General features: G+C 46.6%; 1 protein-coding gene across 1 annotated transcript in view; it reads left to right on the top strand.

Annotated features, from left to right (window-relative positions):
- Nucleotides 1-267: 267 nt before the first annotated feature.
- The window catches only part of LOC120397510 (transcriptional repressor NF-X1-like), a 225,903-nt gene continuing 206,539 nt past the window's right edge, over nucleotides 268-19,631 (top strand). The window contains 1 exon segment of the mRNA XM_039523454.1: nucleotides 268-353. Coding sequence (XP_039379388.1) covers nucleotides 329-353 — 25 coding nt within the window. The 5' untranslated portion in view covers nucleotides 268-328.

Here is a 19,631-nt window from a genome sequence, read left to right as displayed (position 1 = left end):
CTCACGACACCTCATGTAATGACCTTGTGACCCCCCTGAGGGGTCCCATCCCCCAGTGTGAGACCCCCTGGTCTAGATAATACTTTGTCCTGCCATTAGTGCAGGGGACAAACTGCTAGCTGCTGGAATTTGCAAGATCAGAGAGCAGGATTTGCAAACTCGGAGAGCAGGCTCCCTTCTCAGTGTGGCGCCAGGCCAACCCCCGCCTCCCTGCCGCGCGCTCTTGGCCCTGCCTCCGCCCCGGGTTGTGGGTGTGGCCTACGCGGTGCCGAGGGTTCCCTTGTCGGGAGTGGGAGGGCGTTTGCTTGGGCGCGTGCGCGGGGCCGGCATGGCGGAGGCGCAGCCAGGCTCAGGTAGGGTTCACGCGGGTCTAGGCTGTGACAGAGCTGCCCGGGGAGGGGACTGCGGCTCAGGGACCTGCCCGCCTTTAGCGCCTGCCCGCAGCGGAGTCTGGGGGCTGAATCGCCCTCCCCCCCCGCGGGAACCCAGCTCGGCTGGCACGCGGCCCCGTGCGCGGCGCGAGCTCATGGCGGGGGTGGTTTGTCCAGGCGGGCGCCAGCGAAGCCGCTTTCCTATATCTGTGCAAGCGGCAGCCTGCTCCGGACAGGGCCCTTCCCCCCTCCACCCCGGGCCTTGCGCCTCGCCGCCGCCGCCGGGAGAGAAAGAAATGTTCCTGGGAAAGCTATTGGGGGGCAGTGATTTGGTCTCCTAGAGCATTTTCTAGAGCCCTGAGCTCACTTCACAGCTCCTGTCAGAAATTTTTTTCCTAATAAACTATTTGTAGTCAACTTAGGGAAAAAGTGAGGTTTTTCCCTAAGATAAACTAACTGTAATTTTGGTGTACTCCAGTAGCCTATCGGTAGGTACAAAGTATGATTTCACCATGTAATAATATAAGCAAAGACAAACAAATGCAAAAAGTCCAGGAACAAAATTATAAAATTGAGTATTTCAAAGTGAGGAATCTTCAGATGTCTTTATTCTTACAGCAAGCTTCGTGCATAAGGCAGTCCCTCTTCCTGATGGGATAAACATTTGTTTCTAGATCTAGTAAGTAGTGAGGTATTAGTAGAGGCAACTAAAATTCATTTTTAAATATTTTATTATCTGGGAATTCTATCTATATGAGGGAGTGTGTGTGTGTGAGGTGATGGGTGGGAGGAGTAGGCCTTGGGGGTTGGCCAGAGGTTGGGGGCTGGGGTGTATTGCAGAGGGAGACTGATTCATCCTCACCACATAGCAGGAGATCCTGACCCTTGGGACTGGGCCCAGCTCTCTGCTTTTACTCCTGGTGAGATTCTGCCTGCCTGCAGAAAACACCCCCCGCCCCGGAATTCCTGTGCTTCCCTGCAGAAAACAACAGGGAAGCAAAGGGAACGACCATGGGTGCAGTTTTTTTGGGGGGGAGGGGGGTTGCTCCCTCAACAGAGGTGAGGCATGGGATTATATGCCACTGTCCCACCTCATTTCTGAAAGCCCAGAGCTGCCAAGCTGAAGGAGGCTGCCACTGACTCTGCAGCTGGATGCTGCCTCTTAGGTTCTAGTGCCAGTGGTGTTCCCCTTCTGTATGCTGGGAGCCTTCCTGTTTTCTGTGCAACAGTGAGTGCCAGTGGTGGGGCTGGGTAAGAGGGGGTGGAATAGAGTGGGGGAGGGGAATGGAGAATAAAAGGGGATAGGGCAATGGCCGGGGGAAGCAGGAGCCCAGCATGTGGCATCTCCTCTACAACAGATGGGGCTCCCTCATTAAGCATTGAACCCTCATCCTGACAAGCCCTACCCCCCTACACTTGGGCCCCTCCAACTGAGCCCTAAGCCGCTGCACCAGGACCCCCACCTCATCAAGCCCTACTTCCCCTGCACCCAGGCTCCCTATGGAGCCCCATCTGCCCACACCCAGCCCCTCCCCCTCCAAGCCCCAGCCGCCTTCACCCGGATCCCATGCAGAGTCCCATTGCCCCTGCACCCAGACCCCCCAATGAACCCCTGTACATCCAGATCTCCCACTGAGCTGCCTGCACCCAGATCGCCCCACACAGAAACCTCTCACACTAAGCCCCATCACACCCCAGGGCCCCAGGATGTTTCTGGGGCAGGCCCAGACCTGTGTCAGGGTCAGGTGCAGCCTCACTGCCAAGTCCCTCAGGGTGATCTCCCACCTCAATACAGCCAGTGGCCTATGCTCCCTTCTGCCATGTTGGAGCCACATTTAGTGACAAAATTTGCAGAATTTTAAAATACTGTGTGCATAATTTTTATTTTTTTGGTGCAGAATTCCCTCAGCAGTACTGCTTTGCAACTTGGGCTTTTCAGTCTCGTACAGACGGGTATAACACTGTCGAATGGCACAATGAAGTTGAAGCTAGACAACTTCAGAATGGAAATAAGATGTATATTTTTAACAGGGCAGGTAATTGTTACAATGGGTAGTGTCGATTCTCCTTCACTGACAACTTTTAAATAAGATTGGATGCTTTTCTAAAAGATATGCTCTAGGAATTTTATCGACATGGCGTTGCCTATGTTATACAGGAGGTCAGCCTAGATGATTACAGTGGTCCCTTTGGTCTTGGAACCTATGAATGTGTGGGATGAATTTATTTTATTTCATGTTAGGCCTTATTTTTAAGCTTTGTATGGAAGAGTTATATTTTAGATTCTGAAAATGTTAATTATTTCTCTCCCCTTACATTTAATATTATGTTGTGAATAAGTAGTTAGGTTGGTGTTGTATGGTCATATAATGAAAGACTCTGGTGATGGAAGTAAAGCTCAAAATAGTAAGATCTTTAAGCTAACATTCAAAAGTTTGTATATTGGGTGTTTATCTGAAGAAGCCTATACTTTATCCATGTTCTGATAGTTAGCAGTCTTTGGAGGAGAAAAACCAAGCAAATCCGTTCAACTGTGTCTGAAGTCAAAATTGTTCTTCTTCTAATTTCTTTAATAATTGGCCGAGCTAAATCAACAGTAATGTAAACTGCAGTAATACAGACTCCAGAATTTAGCTTTCCAAAAAACTGTGTACCTGCTTTATGAAAAATGTAGACTTTATAACTGAGTACTTGCTGTGAACCTAGAATGCAAAATCAAATTTAAAGTTTCCAGCCTTCTTATATTAATCTGGATACCAATTTAATGCTTTATTGAAGCCAGACACTTTCTAATTAATAAAAATAGAAAGTGATTCATATTCATTTATTCTGAAGTCTTTCTAGATAATGTTTTATTCTTAATCTAATTTTTAACAAGTGCCAGTCACAGCATGGGGACCGACTGGCTAAGCGGTAGTTCTGCAGAAAAGGACCTGGGGATTACAGTGGACAAGAAGCTGGGTATGAGTCAACAATGTGCCCTTGTTGCATTAGTAGGAACATTGCCAGCAGATTGAGGGAAGTGATTATTCTCCCCCTATTCGGCACTGGTGAGGCCACATCTGGAGTATTACATCCACGTTTGGGCCTCGTACTACAGAAAGGATATGGACAAATTGGAGAGAGTCCAGCGGAGGGCAACGAAAATGATTAGGGGGCTGAAGCACATGACTTATGAGAGAGGATGAGGGAACTGGGCATGTTTAGTTTGCAGAAGAGAAGAGTGGGCGGGAGGATTTGATAGCAGCCTTCAAATACCTGAAGGGGGGTTCCAAAGAGAGTGGAGCTAGGCTGTTCTCAGTGGTGGCAGATGACAGAACAAGGAGCAATGATATTTAATTGCAGTGGGGGAGATCTAGGTTGGATTTATTTCATTAGGAGCGTGATGAAGCACTGGAATGGATTACCTAGAGAGGTGTTGGAATCTCCATCCTTAGAGGTTTTTAAGGCCTGGCTTGACAAAGCCCTGGTTGGGATGATTTAGTTGGGGTTGGTCCTGCTTTGAGCAGGGGGTTGGACTAGATGACCTCCTGAGGTCTCTTCCAACCCTAATCTTCTATGATTCTACTGTAATGTTGCTCTTAGTAGACTTCCCAGAGACATCTAATGTAAGACAAGGTCCAACAAGTGGACTGCATTTCCCCCATTCTCCCTAGGAGTTGCTAGTGAAAAAACAAACTTTTTTTCAACATATGTATGGGGAATATGATCTTCCTTTCTTCTTTCTATTTTTTTCCCAGTTGCTGCTGCTGTTATGGGATGGCTAGGCTAAAGTAGTGAGTCTTATATTTTATTCTGAAGGTGGAGGGGTCTTGTGATCATTCTCACTTTCAGAATATGGTTCCTTGGTCTTGGATCAGTTGCTGAGAAAACTCTAGACCCTGCTTTCATGAGTCTTAGCCTTAATGTTGACAGATTTATGGTTCCTGTGTAACTCATTTGTTGAAGGAGGTCTTGGGGAAAGGTACTTTCTTTACTTGGTCCAGTTCCTTGGAGGACTTTAAAAGTGAAGATGGCTATCTTGAAATTAACCTGGTTCTGTTATGTGCCAGTGAATGAGCAGGGGGTGATGTGCTGCTGGTGGCTGGTGCTGCTCCGGAGATAGGCTGCTGAGTTTTAGACTGGATAGAGTTTTCTTTAAGGTCGGACATTTACAGTCTACTGCAGTAATACAGTTTGCAACTCAGTGTATCACTGTCATGAGATAATCATACAACAGTAGGTGCACCATCTTCTTGCTAACTGCAGGTGAAAGAAGGTGATTTTGGAAGTTGTGGATGTGAGTGGCCAGAATTAATGAGATGTTCAGAAGAAGCCCCAGTTTATGGCCTGACTTCACTATTGAGTGTAGATTCCCTCAGAGATGTGATGGTGACAGCTAGGTCTTCCTACCTTCAGTTTTTGTCCCCTTGCTAATCTGTCAGATATTGGGGTAACTGAAGGATAGCATTATTAGCATCAGAAGTGAGGAACATGTTGTTCATTACCTGTATGCTATTGACATTATAGACCATGCGTTGTGATTTTTCTAAGTGGCTCCATATAGTTGTCAAATGGAATGAGCAATAGTGGCATCCGCAAAAGAGTGCTCTGGCAGAAGAGGAGCAATTGCCCATCACTGCTTTGCATGCTATGGTCAGCTGTTCGGCTGTGTGTGGGGGTTCTTTCTGCCCAGATAGACCATACAGCAGGCTCCAATCGAACTGCCTAATAAGACCACAAGACTTAGTTTATTAGTGAAGGCACCCAACCAGGTACACTAACACATGTATGCCCATGACAGTGGACCGGCTCAGTCACTGATGGGACTTTCCATTGCACCCTAGGCCAGATGAAGGGTTAAAGTGAGGTATCCCAACACTTGTAGACTGAGACAATCAATCTGGGATAAACAACTTGCGTATCACCTTACGTGTTTCATGACATTTGTTACCCCCCCTTGTATTTTTACTCCTGATGTTTCAGATAAAATATCACAGTTCATCACTTTTTATCAAATGATTTTATCATATGCTAGGTTGAGGTGTTCTTGAGCTGGCCGGCTGGAATGTGTTTACATATTCAGTGTTGTGACCGGGGTCCTGGGGAGCCGCACTGAAGTTACGCAGTTAGGGTAAACTGCAAAGAATGGGGCAGACAATTCTCAAAGCCAGTGGGTATTTCAATACTTAGATTTTACTAAGCCAGCACAAAACAGTTTTTGTAATATCCTACTGGTAACCAAGAAGCTAACAACACAGTTCCCTTAAAGCAGGATTGGAGAACCTTTTTTCTATCGGGGGCCCACTGACCCACGAAAAAGTCAGTCGTGGACAACACAGAGTTCCCCCCGCCATCTAAAATGATAGTACCATAGAGTAACAAGTATATTTTTTGCTCAAACATGAGAATTCAAGAATAGTCCAGAAGGAAGACAGGCAGTCCTTAAGAAAGAAGTATGAAATAAAAAAGTTTACCAATCTGAAGATTCTGCATGTTCAGACATGTTCCTTTCATCATCTTCAACACAGCTTCCTCCTGAGAAGGAACAATTCTCATGATGATGTTTCATTTGGGCAACCAGGCCTTTCATTTCTTTGTTGCACAGTTTGCATTTTGCATGCATGCCTGTCTTTCCTACAGGTAGAGGAACTTTATTAAAATATTCCCAAATTGGGTCTCTTTATGGCCTGCTGCCATTATAGCTTTTCCCTTCTAGTGAGAGAATGGTATGGTAGATCTCAAATCAATGAAAGCTACACTCAGAATGACCTCAAGACTTCTGGAATATGCTGCTCAAACAGTTCCACTTTTGTTTCTGCTGCCTGTCCCTCCCTTCTCACATTCATCTCCAGACTTCTTCTCCTTGTTCAGATCTATTCCGCCCCCAACAATCTTCTATTCATTGAACTTTTTTTAAACTTTGCACTTTTAGAGAGAGGTAAGGGATTGACTCTGTGTACACAAATTTGCAGAGGGACAATAGGATTGAGGTCTGTATAGCTCAGTGGTTTCAGCATGCTAAACCCAGGGTTGTGACTTCAATCCTTGAGGGGGCCATTTAGGGAACTGGGGTAAAAATCTGTCTGGGGATTGGCCTTGGTTTGAGCAGGGGGTTGGACTAGATGACCTCTTGAGGTCCCTTCCAACCTTGGTATTCTATGATTTCTCTCCTTTATATATTATTTATTTATTTAAATACATTTTTGCTGTTAACAAGCATGTTATCTCTGGAGACACAAATCCACAGTTTGAGAACTGCAAAACTAAGCATCTCTGATGGTATCTTCTACACTGAGCACTGAGTCCCATTGGGTAGATAGAAAGATTAACCTAAATAATCTATACAGAAGCCCGGAACCCCATAAGATTGAGTCCCTAATCCATAAATCATTGGAACTCTGTTACAAAACTTTTCTTAAACATTACATGAATATATTGTTTCATACTATAGAATTAGAATTTATAATCCCTATTCCATATTGAGATATCTTTGAGCTATAATGTATCCTAATTAAAACTATCTTTTAGATAGTTTTTCCTCAAAAATCCGATTTAAATCCCCCCCCCCTTTTTTTAAATCATTGATCTTTATCCACCCTGGTAAATACATAAAAACACAAACATTTATCTCCCCACATGTCTTCTGAGGGTTATTTATTTTGCAGGATGTTTAACCCTTTCCAGCCGTGTGTCTCACTAGTCTGTAGAACCAGTTCCCACTCACACACAGGGAAGGACTTCTACGCCAAGTACTTCCTGATACCAAAAAGAACAGTGGTTGGAGATCCATTGTGGATCTAAGATCACTCAAGAGATCTGTAATGACACAAAGCTTCAAGATGGTTACTCTTGCAGCAGTAATCCCATCTCTGGACCAAGGGAACTGGTTCTTGGCCCTCGACATACAAGATACTTACGCATATCGCGATCCATCCATCCCGTAGAAGGTTTCTACAGTTTGATCTGGTGCAGGACCACTTTCAATACAGGATTCTCCCATTTGGTCTGTCGTCCACACCAAGAGTGTTCTCAAAGGTCCTTTCTGTGGCAGTGGCGCACCTTCACACAAAAGGAATTATGATATTCCCATATCTAGACGATTGGCTTCTCAAAGCACACTCCTTCAACGATTTGAGGGCCACACAAAAGACGATGGACTTATTCCTTCAGCTGGGACTATAGGTAAATATCCACAAGCCCGCAGTAGTGCCAGTACAATATCTGGAATTCATAGGAGCCTACCTGGAAGCGGTAGCGGCCAAAGCATGCCTTCCGTCACAAAGGTTCAACACCTTAGCCAACTTAATCTCAACAATCCAGGCCAGCCCTAAGACCTCTGCCAGAAACTGTCTTCATCTACTGGGACATATGGCAGCAGGCACCTTTGTAATAAATCATGCAAGACTTCACATGAGGTGCCTTCAAGGATGGCTCAGAATGGTATATGTACCGAGCAAACACAGCTGAAACAAATTTCTGTTTGTTAAAAACTTTGTTAAGATCAGCTGTTAAAAACTCCCTTGACTGGTGGAAAGACCCTCACAATATCTGTTTAGAGGTTCCCTTCATTCAGCCACCCCCAACATTAATACTGACAACAAATGCATCCCTATTTGGATGGGAGGCCAACATGGACATCCACACTATTCAAGGCAAATGCTCCCCTCTCAAATTCACACTACATGTCAACTTACTAGAACTCTGAGCAGTCAGAAATGTCTGCTCGTATTTCTTGCCACTCATCAGGGGCAAGCATATAGAGATCAATAGACAAAAATCTCATGCATGTTTTACATAAACCATGAAGGAGGAGCAAGGTCACCTTCCCTGTGTGGTGGGGCAGTGAAACTCTGGAACTGGTGCATTTTCCACCACATCAACATCTCAGCAGCTTACCTACCAGGCATATAAAACACTGCAGTGGACACTCTCCGAGGGAATTTTTCTCAGGCTTACAAATGGGAAATAGACCCTCCATTCTCCACAGCATATTTCTACATTGGGGAGTCCCAAAGATAAGTTTATTCACCACAACCAAGAAAAAGGAGTGCTTCCTGTTCTGCTCCAGGGCCAGCCTGTGTCATCACTCTCTCAGAGATGCCTTTCTCCTACATTGGAACACAAGTCTCTTCTATAACTCTCCGCCAGTTCCTCTAATATCCAAGGTCCTGCTCAAGATAAAAAGAGAGAACACTTGGGTTATATTTATAGCTCTCATCTGGGCAAGAAAAACATGATTTCATACCTTACTCAACTGGTGATTTGTCCACCAATCACTCTCCAGCCTGTTCCTCATCTCCTCTTTCAGGATGCTGGCCAGATCCATCCAATATACAGGTTCTCTGACTCAAGGCATGGCTCCAGTGGTTTCAAATCTTGGAAATGACCTGCTCTGAGGATACAAAGATTGTGCTGTTACATAGCGGGAAACTACTCATCACACACAGATTCCAAAGAGAGAGAGATTCCAGCTCTGGTGTGACTTGAGGCACATTACTCCTATATCCTCTCTACTACCACTTGTGCTACATTACATCCTACAAGTAAAAATGTCAGAATTATCTCTAAGCTTCTTAAAAGTGTATCTCGCAACCATCACTGCCTTTCATCATAAGATAGATGGTTATTCTGTATTTGCTCATCTGACAATAAGATTTCTGAAGGGTATGAGTAACCTCTTTCCACAAATCAGATGTCCTACAGTGGCATAGGATCTCAGACTTGTGCTTAGGTGCCTTACAAGGCCTCCCTTTGAACCCATGGCTGCAGGCTTTCTTGTACATCTCTCTATGAAAACTGCATTCCTAGTGACCATTACATCTGCTTGGAGAGCAGGAGAGAGAGGAGCTGTAGTGGCGTACCCCTATTTACAATTTTTTTCAAATATAAGGTTACATTACAGCCGCGCCCCAAGTTCCTACTGAAAATATCTTTAGACTTCCATATAAACCAGTCTATCCATCTCCCAGCTTTCTTTCCAAAACTGCACCAGAACAAAAGGGAAGTGACACTGGATGTCAGGAGAGCCACAGCTTTCTATTTGGATAGAACTAAGCCCTTGAGGAAAACTCTTAGACTATTTCTCTCCATTCCAGGCAGATCTAAGGGATCCTCAATCTCTAAACAAAGACTCTCTAGGTGAATATCAGATTGCATTACCTATTGCTACCTCGCTCACAACCTTCATTCTCCTTCTGGAGTTCAAATTCACTCCACAAGATCTCTCTTCACTTCCATAGACTTCGTCAAGAACATTCTGGTCACAGGGTACGTCTACACTACGGGACTATTCCGAATTTGCATAAACCGGTTTTGTAAAACAGATTTTATAAAATCAAGTGCGCGCGGCCACACTAAACACATTAAATCGGTGTTGTGCGTCCATGGTCCGAGGCTAGCGTCGATTTCTGGAGCGTTGCACTGTGGGTAGCTATTCCCTAGCTATCCCACAGTTCCCGCAGCCTTATTTCCGGGTTGAGATCCCAGTGCCTGATGGGGCAAAAATCATTTTCGCGGGTGGTTCTGGGTACAGCCTCACCCCTCCCTCCCTCCCTCCCTGAAAGTGGCAGACAACCGTTTCGCGCCTTTTTTGCTTGGAGAACTGTGCAGACGCCATAGCACAGCAAGCATGGACCGTGCTCAGCTCAATACCGCAATCGTGGATGTTTTAAACACCTCGCGCACTCTCGTGCAGTATATGCTGAACCAGGACCTTCGAACCGAGGCGAGTAAGAGGCGGATACAGCAGCGCGGCGATGACAGTGATGAGGACGTAGACACAGAATTCTCTCAAACCGCGGGCCCCGGCGCTTTGGAGATCCTGATGGTAATGGGGCAGATTCTATCCATTGAACGCCGATTTTGGGCCCGGGAAACAAGCACTGACTGGTGGGACCGCATTGTGTTGCAGGTGTGGGACGATTCCCAGTGGCTGCGAAACTTTCGCATGCATAAGGGCACTTTCATGGAACTTTGTGACTTGCTTGCCCCTGCCCTGAAACACCATAATACCAAGATGAGAGCAGCCCTCACAGTAGAGAAGCGAGTGGCGATAGCCCTGTGGAAGCTTGCAACGCCAGACAGCTACCGGTCAGTCGGGAATCAATTTGGAGTTGGAAAATCTACTGTGGGGGCTGCTGTGATGCAAGTAGCCAAAGCAATCACTAAGCTGCTGCTACGAAAGGTTGTGACTCTGGGAAACGTGCAGGCCATAGTGGATGGCTTTGCTGCAATGGGATTCCCTAACTGTGGGGGGGCGATAGATAGAACCCATATCCCTATCTTGGCACCGCAGCACCAGGGCACCCAGTACGTAAACCGGAAGGGGTACTTTTCAATGGTGCTGCAAGCACTGGTGGATCACAAGGGACGTTTCACAAACATCCACGTGGGATGGCCAGGGAGGGTTCATGACGCTCGCGTATTCAGAAGCACTACTCTGTTTAAACGGCTGCAGCAAGGGAATTACTTCCCAGACAAGAAAATTACAGTTGGGGATGTTGAAATGCCTGTCGTTATCCTGGGTGACCCAGCCTACCCCTTGATGCCATGGCTCATGAAGCCATACACAGGCAGCCTGGACAGTGGTCAGGATCTGTTCAATTACAGGCTGAGCAAGTGCAGAATGGTGGTGGAATGTGCATTTGGCCGTTTAAAGGCGCGCTGGCGCACATTACTGACTCGCTCAGACCTCAGCCAAACCAGTGTCCCCTATGTTATTGCTGCTTGCTGTATTCTCCACAATCTCTGTGAGAGTAAGGGGGAGACCTTTATGGCGGGGTGGGAGGCTGAGGCAAATCACCTGGCCGCTGATTACGCGCAGCCAGACACCAGGGAGATTAGAAGAGCACACCAGGAAGCGGTGCGCATCAGAGAAGCTTTGAAAACGAGCTTCATCAATGGCCAGGGTACAGTGTGACTGCTGTGTTTGTTGATGAACACCCAACCCCCTTGATTGACTCAGTCCCTGTAAGCAACTCCCTCCCCTTCGAGTACAGCTTACTTATGCAAATAAAGTCACTCTCATTTAAAAAGCATGAATTCTTTATTGATTCATTATAAAAAGAGGGAGAGAAGTAAGGGTGTGCTTTGGGAGGAGGAAAGGAGGGATGGAGAAGGCCATTAAAAAAAAAATTCAGAGTAACGACATCCTTCTGGTTGGGCTGTCCACGGGGGTGGAGTGGGCGGGTGCACGGAGCCTCCCCCCACGCGTTCTTACATGTCTGGGTGAGGAGGCTAAGGAACATGGTGAGGGGGGAGGGTGGTTATACAGGGGCTGCAGCGGCACTCTGTGATCCTGCTGCCGTTCCTGAAGCTCCACAAGACGCTCGGAGCATGTCAGTTTGATCACGCAGCAGCCCCAGAGTTGCATCCCGCCACCGCTGATCTTCCTGCCGCAACCGCTGATTTTCCTGCCGGTCTTCCTGCCGCCACCTCTCATCTCGGTTGTCCCTCCTGTCCTCACGTTCACTGGCCTCTTTCCTGTAATTTGAAACCACGTCCTTCCACTCATTCAGATGAGCTCTTTCATTGCGTGTAACTTCCATAATATCCGAGAACATCTCATCTCGCGTCTTCTTTTTCCTCCGCCTTATCTGTGCTAGCCTTTGGGATGGAGGAGGGATGGTTGAAAAATTTGCAGCTGCATGAGGGAGATAAATATTTAGAAAGATACATTTTACAGAACAATGGTTATACTGTTTCACAGTGAACATCACTATTCACCTAGCACATGTGATTTCCCTACAAGGTCGCATTTTTCATCTTAATAGTGAGTGCTTGCAGCTCTGGAGTTACAGATCTCACAGACACAGGTCCAGGCATCAGAATTCAGCTTGCATGCGGCCATGGTAAGCCACTGTCTCAGTGATTTACCCCTCTCCCGCAACTCATGGCTAATACCACGCTAGCTCCCTGCTAATCAACAGCCTTCCCCCTCCCCCCCACCCACTGCTTGTCCGGTAGCTTGGGGAAGATCGCCGTTGACCAAACAGAAAAGATCATCGGCATTTCACTCCTCCCCTCCCCCCGCTTCGCTACATGCAGGAAAGTGTTTTTTTTAAGCTGCTGCATTCCACGAAACCAGTAGAGAAATGGCCACCCCCCTTACTTAAATTCCTGATTTTTAACCAGGTTATCCTGAACGATATCACTTTGCTGAGGATAACAGAACAAGATAAAGAGCGGATGCTTCTTGAATGCCAGCAGTCACCGGGACCATACGCTGCTATGCTTTGCCACGCAATGATACCTGATTACTTGCTACATGCATGGCATGGTAAAGTGTCCTACCATGGTGGGCAGAACAAGGATGCCTTGCCCAGAAACCTTCTGCAAAGGCTTCTGGAGTACCTACAGGAGCGCTTCATCGAGATGTCCCTGGAGGATTTCCTCTCAATCCCCGGACATGTTAACAAACTTTTCTAAGGGCTTGGCTACACTTACAAATTTGCAGCGCTGCAGCAGGGTGTGACAACACACCCTCTGCAGCGCTGCAAATTGCGGCACTACAAAGCGCCAGTGTAGTCAAAGCCCCAGCGCTGGGAGCCGTGCTCTGAGCGCTGTCCGTTATTCCCCACAGGGAAGTGGAGTACGGACAGCGCTGGGAGAGTTTTCTCCCAGCGCTGGCGCTTTGACTACACTTAGCGCTTCAAAGCGCTACCGCGGCAGCGCTTTGAAATGCAAGTGTAGCCAAAGCCTAAGTAACTATACTGTCTGCGAATGCATCCCAAGTCCTCAGGGCAAATCAATTATTAAAAAAGGCTTGCTTAAAAAACACTGTTTGCTATTTGCAAAGGTACACTCACCAGAGCTCCCTTCCATGGCATCATTGTCTGGAATAGTTGCTTGTGAGGGCTGGGAGCAGGGTAATTCCGTCAGGGTGATAAAAAGCTCCTGGCTGCTGGGGGTCACGGAGTGCTGTGTGCTCTCTGCTAGGTCTTCCTCTTCTTCTTCCTCTTCATCTTCCCCGTCTGCATAATCCTCAGACATGGCAGAGATTACAACCCCCACCTTGGAATCCACGGTCAGGGGTGGGGTACTTGTGGCGCAGCCCCCTAAAATTGCATGCAGCTCAGCATAGAAGCGGCATGTTTTTCGACCTGCCCCGGACCTTCCGTTTGCTTCTTTGGTTTTCTGGTAGGCTTGTCTGAGCTCCTTAACTTTCACTCTGCACTGCACTGAGTCCCTGCTGTGGCCTTTATCCGTCATAGCCTTAGAAATTCTTTCAAATACTTTTTCATTTCGTCTTTTGGAACGCAGTTCTGTTAGCACTGAATCCTCTCCTCATATAGCGATCAGATCCAGTACCTCCCGAGCGGTCCATGCTGGGGCTCTTTTTCGATTCTCAGGAGACTGCATTGTTAACTGTGCTGATGAGCTGTGCGTGGTCACCTGTGATGATGAGCTCTCCACGCTGGGGAAGCAGGAAATGAATTTCAAAAGTTCGCGGGGCTTTTCCTGTCTACCTGGCCAGTGCATCCGAGTTGAGAATGCTGTCCAGAGCGGTCAGTGGTGCACTGTGGGATACCGCACGGAGGCCAATACCGTCGATTTGCGGCCACACTAACCCTATTCCGATATGTTAATACCGATATTAGCGCTACTCCTCTCGTCGGGGAGGAGTACAGAAACCGATTTAAAGAGCCATTAAAATCGATATAAGGTGCCTCCTAGTGTGGACGGTTGTGGCGTTAAATCGGTTTTACGCTCCTAAAACCGATTTAAACGCCTAGTGTAGACCAGGCCACAGAAATATGCAGAGCGGTGACTTGGACATCTGCTCATACATTTGCTGAACATTATGCTATCACCCATGACTCAGCATCCAATGTCATATTTGGCTTCACTTTCTTATCCTCAATACTAGACTCGACTGAAGCTCCACCACAGAGTCACCTAGAGTGGAGCGCCCATAGGGACTTTACATGAAGAGAGGGTTACTTACCTTATCAGTAACTCTGGTTTTTAGATATGTGCCCCTATGTGTGCTCCACTACCCGCCCTCCTCCCCTCTGCTTTGTAGTTTTTACCAATGAGCTCTGCAGTAAAGAAGGAACTGAGGATGGTTAACCCATGCGGTGTTATATAGCCCTGATGCAGGGTACAAGACTGGGAGAGAGCATCTGCAGGTCGAACAAACATTGCTCCTAAAATCTTTGATCTGAGGTGTAGGGCATGAATATACTTAGAGTGGAGCACCCTAAGACACACACATGTAGAAGAACCACAGTTACTACACACGGTGAGTAACGCTCTCTTTTGTGAACTGTATGTACTGCAATGCAGTGACCTACAAAATGATTCTAATAATAAAATATACTTTGCAGATAAAGGAATATGTGAGTGTGTTCTATTTGAATAACACTTTTTTTCTACTTAAAAATTAAGAAAATTCAGAAACAAAACGTTGTTTAACTTGAGTTGTGGTTTATCACCATCAAACTTAAGATTCAGGAAACACAAAATTAGGGATTGAACTTTAACTACAAGAAAAAAATTCTATTATATTGTCACAAAGATCACACCATAGCCTTAACGTCAACCAAAATATGGAATAACTTGTTTTCTGTATAATATATATATATATATATATTGAACAATTCCTTATTACGCTTGTGTTTTAACTTACAAAATGAGGTAGTAGTCTTCTCTCCAAACAGTATCAAAAAGAGTATCAGCAAAAAAAATAATCGCAAAACAACATAATTCTATGGGGAGAATGTACTTTCTGCAGGGAAGTTTGTGCAAATAGAGAAAGTAAAACATATAACTGAATGTTTCTTCATACTTGGGATACTTTGCAGGCAGTACAGACATCCATGAAAATGAGGGAAGATAAACCTTTTCTAGGGACGCTTATATACAAAAATATTTATCCAATCGTTTAAAATCTACAAGCTGAAAAACATTTCCCATTAGGAATTTTGCATAATGAAGAACTAAGATAAAGCATAACTCCGTGCTGTGGGGAAGGAGCTCTTCATTTTCACACCTGACCTGATGACTTTGTCTCAATTACTTCGATTAGTATCACAATTAAATTAAAAATGGCACTTTTTAGTTTCCTTTTAATTATATGTAACTTTTTTATTATAAAAGGTACTATAACTTTTAATAATATAAGCAATTAAGAATAGAGTATGATATGTTGTAAACATTACATATTAACTTCAAGGTTTAATTTAAAATTTTAATTCAAAATTTTCAATTTGTAGTTTGTAATTGGGGATGGGGTATGATTTTTTTTGTAAAGATACAAAATAAGATTTTTCTTGTTTTATGAATTGTAGTTGAAGGTTAATTCTCACCTTTGTCCTTAATTTTTTAAGGTTTGATGGGAAGGAACTGCAACTCGCATAAAAAAATGTTTGTTTCTGATTACCTTATGAAAAACCCAGCTGCTGAAAACTTTTATTTTTGTTTATGTCCTAGAATAATAGATTCATGGTTAAAAGGGGCTATTATCATAATCTAATCTGAAAAATCAGTAAAAAGCATATTGGTCTGGAAGCTTTTTGTACTAGTTTACCAAGGAGTTTCTAAACCTGTAAAATCATGAGCTTTTGAACATTAAAACATGGTTGTTGGTGTATTAAGTTTGGTCATGTTGATTAACTTTATAAAAATTGGCAGTTGTTTCACATCTCAAAAAAAGTTACTGTCTGATGTTTGTTCTGCAGAGCTTGAAAGTTCTATTGTCCATTGCAAATAGTAAGCTATGTAAGAAGTATTCATTTTAAAATAAATTGAATTTCCATCCCTTAAAGTTGAAAAGATAACATTACAAATGTAATTCAAGTGAGAACTAATCTGGTGCTGTATTCCTAAATTTCCATGCAAACCGCTCCAGACCCTTTGGTGCTGTGCTTAGTTTTCTTACGTTTCCACACTGGTGGTAACTGACCATTGTGTTATCTGATCTCACTGCCTGCTATTCAGGGCTTGGCTACACTTGCAGATGTGCAGCGCTGGGAGTTACAGCTGTCTTCGTACAGCTGTGTAGGGAAAGCGCTGGAGTGTGGCCACACTGACAGCTACCAGCGCTGCAGTGTGGCCACATTTGCAGCATTTGCAGCGCTGTTGGGAGTGGTGCATTATGGGCAGCTATCCCACAGAGTACCTTGTCCCATTTCGGTGCCGTGGGTTGTGGGAAGAGGACAGAAGGTTGCGGGTAATTCCGCTTCCTGTCCCAATGCCCCGTGATGCATCGCTTCACATCCCAGCAGTCACTGTTTTTCCATCCACGTTTGGCGCCATTGTGACTCTCCCAATGGTTTCTGTGCAGCGCAATTTCTGTGGGAAATGGAGCCCGAGCTGCTGAGGAATATGCTGATGAGTCTCGCGAGCACATCACGTTTGGCAGTTGAGCTATTCCTTCAGCTCCAAAGTGACAGAGAGGAGTCCGACGATGAGATATTGAGTCGCCTGACGCGTATGACACTAAATTGCTTGTGGCATTCATGGAAATGCTCAGCACCGTGGAACGCCGCTTTTGGGCTTGGGAAACAAGCACTGAGTGGTGGGATCACATTGTCATGGAAGTCTGGGATGACGAGCAGTGGCTGCAGAACTTTTGGATGAGAAAAGCCACTTTCATGGGACTGTGTGCTGAGCTCACCCCTGCGGCGCAAGGACACAAGATTGAGAGCTGCCCTGCCAGTGGAGAAGCGGGTGGCTATTGCAATCTGGAAGCTGGCAACTCCAGACAGCTACCGATCAATCGGGAGCCAGTTTGGAGTGGGAAAGTCGACCGTTGGAATCGTGTTGATGCAAGTTTGCAGGGCCATTAATCGCATCCTGCTAAGAAGAACCGTGACTCTGGGGAACGTGCAGGACATTGTGGATGGCTTTGCACAAATGGGTTTCCCTAACTGTGGAGGGGCGATAGATGGGATGCATATTCCTATTCTGGCACCACCCCACCTAGCATCCGAGTACGTTAATCAGAAGGGGTATTTCTCTATGGTTCTCCAGGTGCTTGTGGATCACCGTGGGCGTTTCATTGATATTTACACAGGCTGGCCTGGAAAGGTGCATGATGCACACATCTTTTGGAACAGTGGCCTGTTCAGGAAGATGCAGGCCGGGACTTTTTTCCCAGACTGGAAGATCACAGTAGGGGACGTCGAAATGCCCATTGTGATCCTTGGAGACGCCGCTTACCCGTTAATGCCTTGGCTCACGAAACCGTATACAGGGAAGCTTGACAGGAGCAAGGACCGGTTCAACTACAGGCTGAGCCGGTGCTGAATGACTGTGGAGTGTGCTTTTGGCCATTTAAAAGGGCGCTGGCGATCTCTGTATGGGAAGCTAGACTTGGGGGAAAGCAGCATCCCTGAGGTTATATCCGCGTGCTGTACCCTCCATAATATTTGTGAAGGGAAGGGTGAAACATTCAGTCAGGCATGGCTACGAGTGACTGGGTAGAGTCCGCTTGGTGCGCCAGGATGCTTATCAGCTGCTTTGTGCTTTTCTTCTTAGCCGCTGCGTTTCTCTGGCGGATCCTGCTTTCCCTTTCCCTCCAGTCCTGCAGGTTTTTCCTCCAGTCCTGCACTTTCTTACTCTCTCTGGCAGACTGATCCATAACTGCTTTCAGCATGTCTTCTTTTTTCACGGTTTCTTCCTGAGGTTTTGTAGCCTCTGAGCAGTCGATGATACGGGCAGTCCAGTAGTCAAGGACACTTTTCGAAAGGCAAAAATGGCAACAGTTAACAGAGGCAGCATTGTTTATAATCTCATCTAGATAGTTATTCCCACACAGTGAAGGAGTTTACAGTCTTCACTTTAGCATACTTTTCCCATACCAAACAGAGCGCACATAACCCACAGGAGCCACAAAATGGTGAGTAAGGGGGACTGATTGCTTCAGGGCTGTGCAGGGGTTTCTGTGCGTTGGGGACAGCAAACAGCTACAGGGGGCATCTGCACTGAACACTCTCCCAACATTTTCCACAGGAGTTAATCCTGGAAGATATCTCGCTGCTGCGGGTCACCTGGGAAGAATGGGAGGCTCTTCTACAGCAATGCGGATTCTGCCCTGGCCCCTATGCAGCTTGCCTGTGTGCAGCAATGGTCCCCCCCCACCCCTCGCGGCATAGTGGCGCGGATGCATTAGCCTGACTGGGACCACAGTGGCTCTCCCTATAAACTTGCGCAAGCGCATTGCCCGTGCTCTGGCTGAAACTTTTGAAGAGATTACCAAGGCCGATTACCGCGACGTGATAGACCACATCAATGGGCTATTCCACATCTAGGCATGCATGCATGCAGCCCTAACCCCCCCCCTCCTCTCCTGAAACTTTTCCATCCTGAAAATAAAAGCCGCTTACCAGTAACCCGCTCCTCTGCTTGTCCTTCACCAAGTACCGGTTGCTGCGACTGGCTACCTTCCTCCTGGCTTGAGAAGAGCTCCTGGCTGCATGCCTCCTGGGACTCTGGGGTGTCTCCCCCCACCCCAGTACCCTCACTCTCGGTTTTCTCCTCCTCCTCCTCCCCCTGCTCTGAAGTGTCCATCGTGGTCGTCGGATTGGCAGTGGGGTCACCCCCAAGTATCGCGTCCAGCTCCTTGTAAAAATGGCAGGTTGTGGGGGCCGCGCTGGAGCGGCGGTTTCCCTCGCGAGCTTTGCAATAGGCACTCCTCAGCTCCTTCACTTTAACCCTGCACTGCAGCGCGTCCCGGTCATGGCCCCTTTCCAGCATGGCCTTTGATACCTGGCCAAAGGTATCGTAATTCCTATGGCTGGAGCGCAGCTGGGACTGCACAGCTTCCTCCCCCCAAACACTGATGAGGTCCAGCAACTCGCCATTGCTCCCTGCTGGGGCTCGTTTGGCACGTGGAGATATGGTCACCTGGAAAGATTCACTGATTGCACTCCACACCTGGCTGAGCAAACAGGAAGGGGATTTTTAAAATTCCCGGGGCATTTAAAGGGCGGGTCACCTGAGGCCAGGGCAGTAGAGTTCGAACTAATGAGCAGAGTGGCTGAACAGGCATTCTGGGATACCTCCGAATACCTCTGGAGGCCAATAACAGCGCTTTTGGTGGCCACACTGGCGGAGCAGCGCTGCATCACCAGTGCTGCAATAGTTATACCTGAGGCAGAGCAGGAGTATAGCCAGCGCTGGAGCCAGGGAGATGCAGCGCTGTATGTGCCTTGCAAGTGTGGACGGTGAGTAAGTTGCAGCTCTGTAAACCCACCACCAGCGCTGCAACTCTCCAGTGTAGCCAAGCCCTCAGAAACCTGTGCCTATCAGACAGAATTCGGATAGCTTTTCCCC

Source organism: Mauremys reevesii, linkage group 2 (assembly GCF_016161935.1).
Source record: "Mauremys reevesii isolate NIE-2019 linkage group 2, ASM1616193v1, whole genome shotgun sequence".
In the NCBI taxonomy this organism is placed as follows: domain Eukaryota; kingdom Metazoa; phylum Chordata; order Testudines; family Geoemydidae; genus Mauremys; species Mauremys reevesii.
This window is presented reverse-complemented; position numbering and strand designations above follow the sequence as displayed.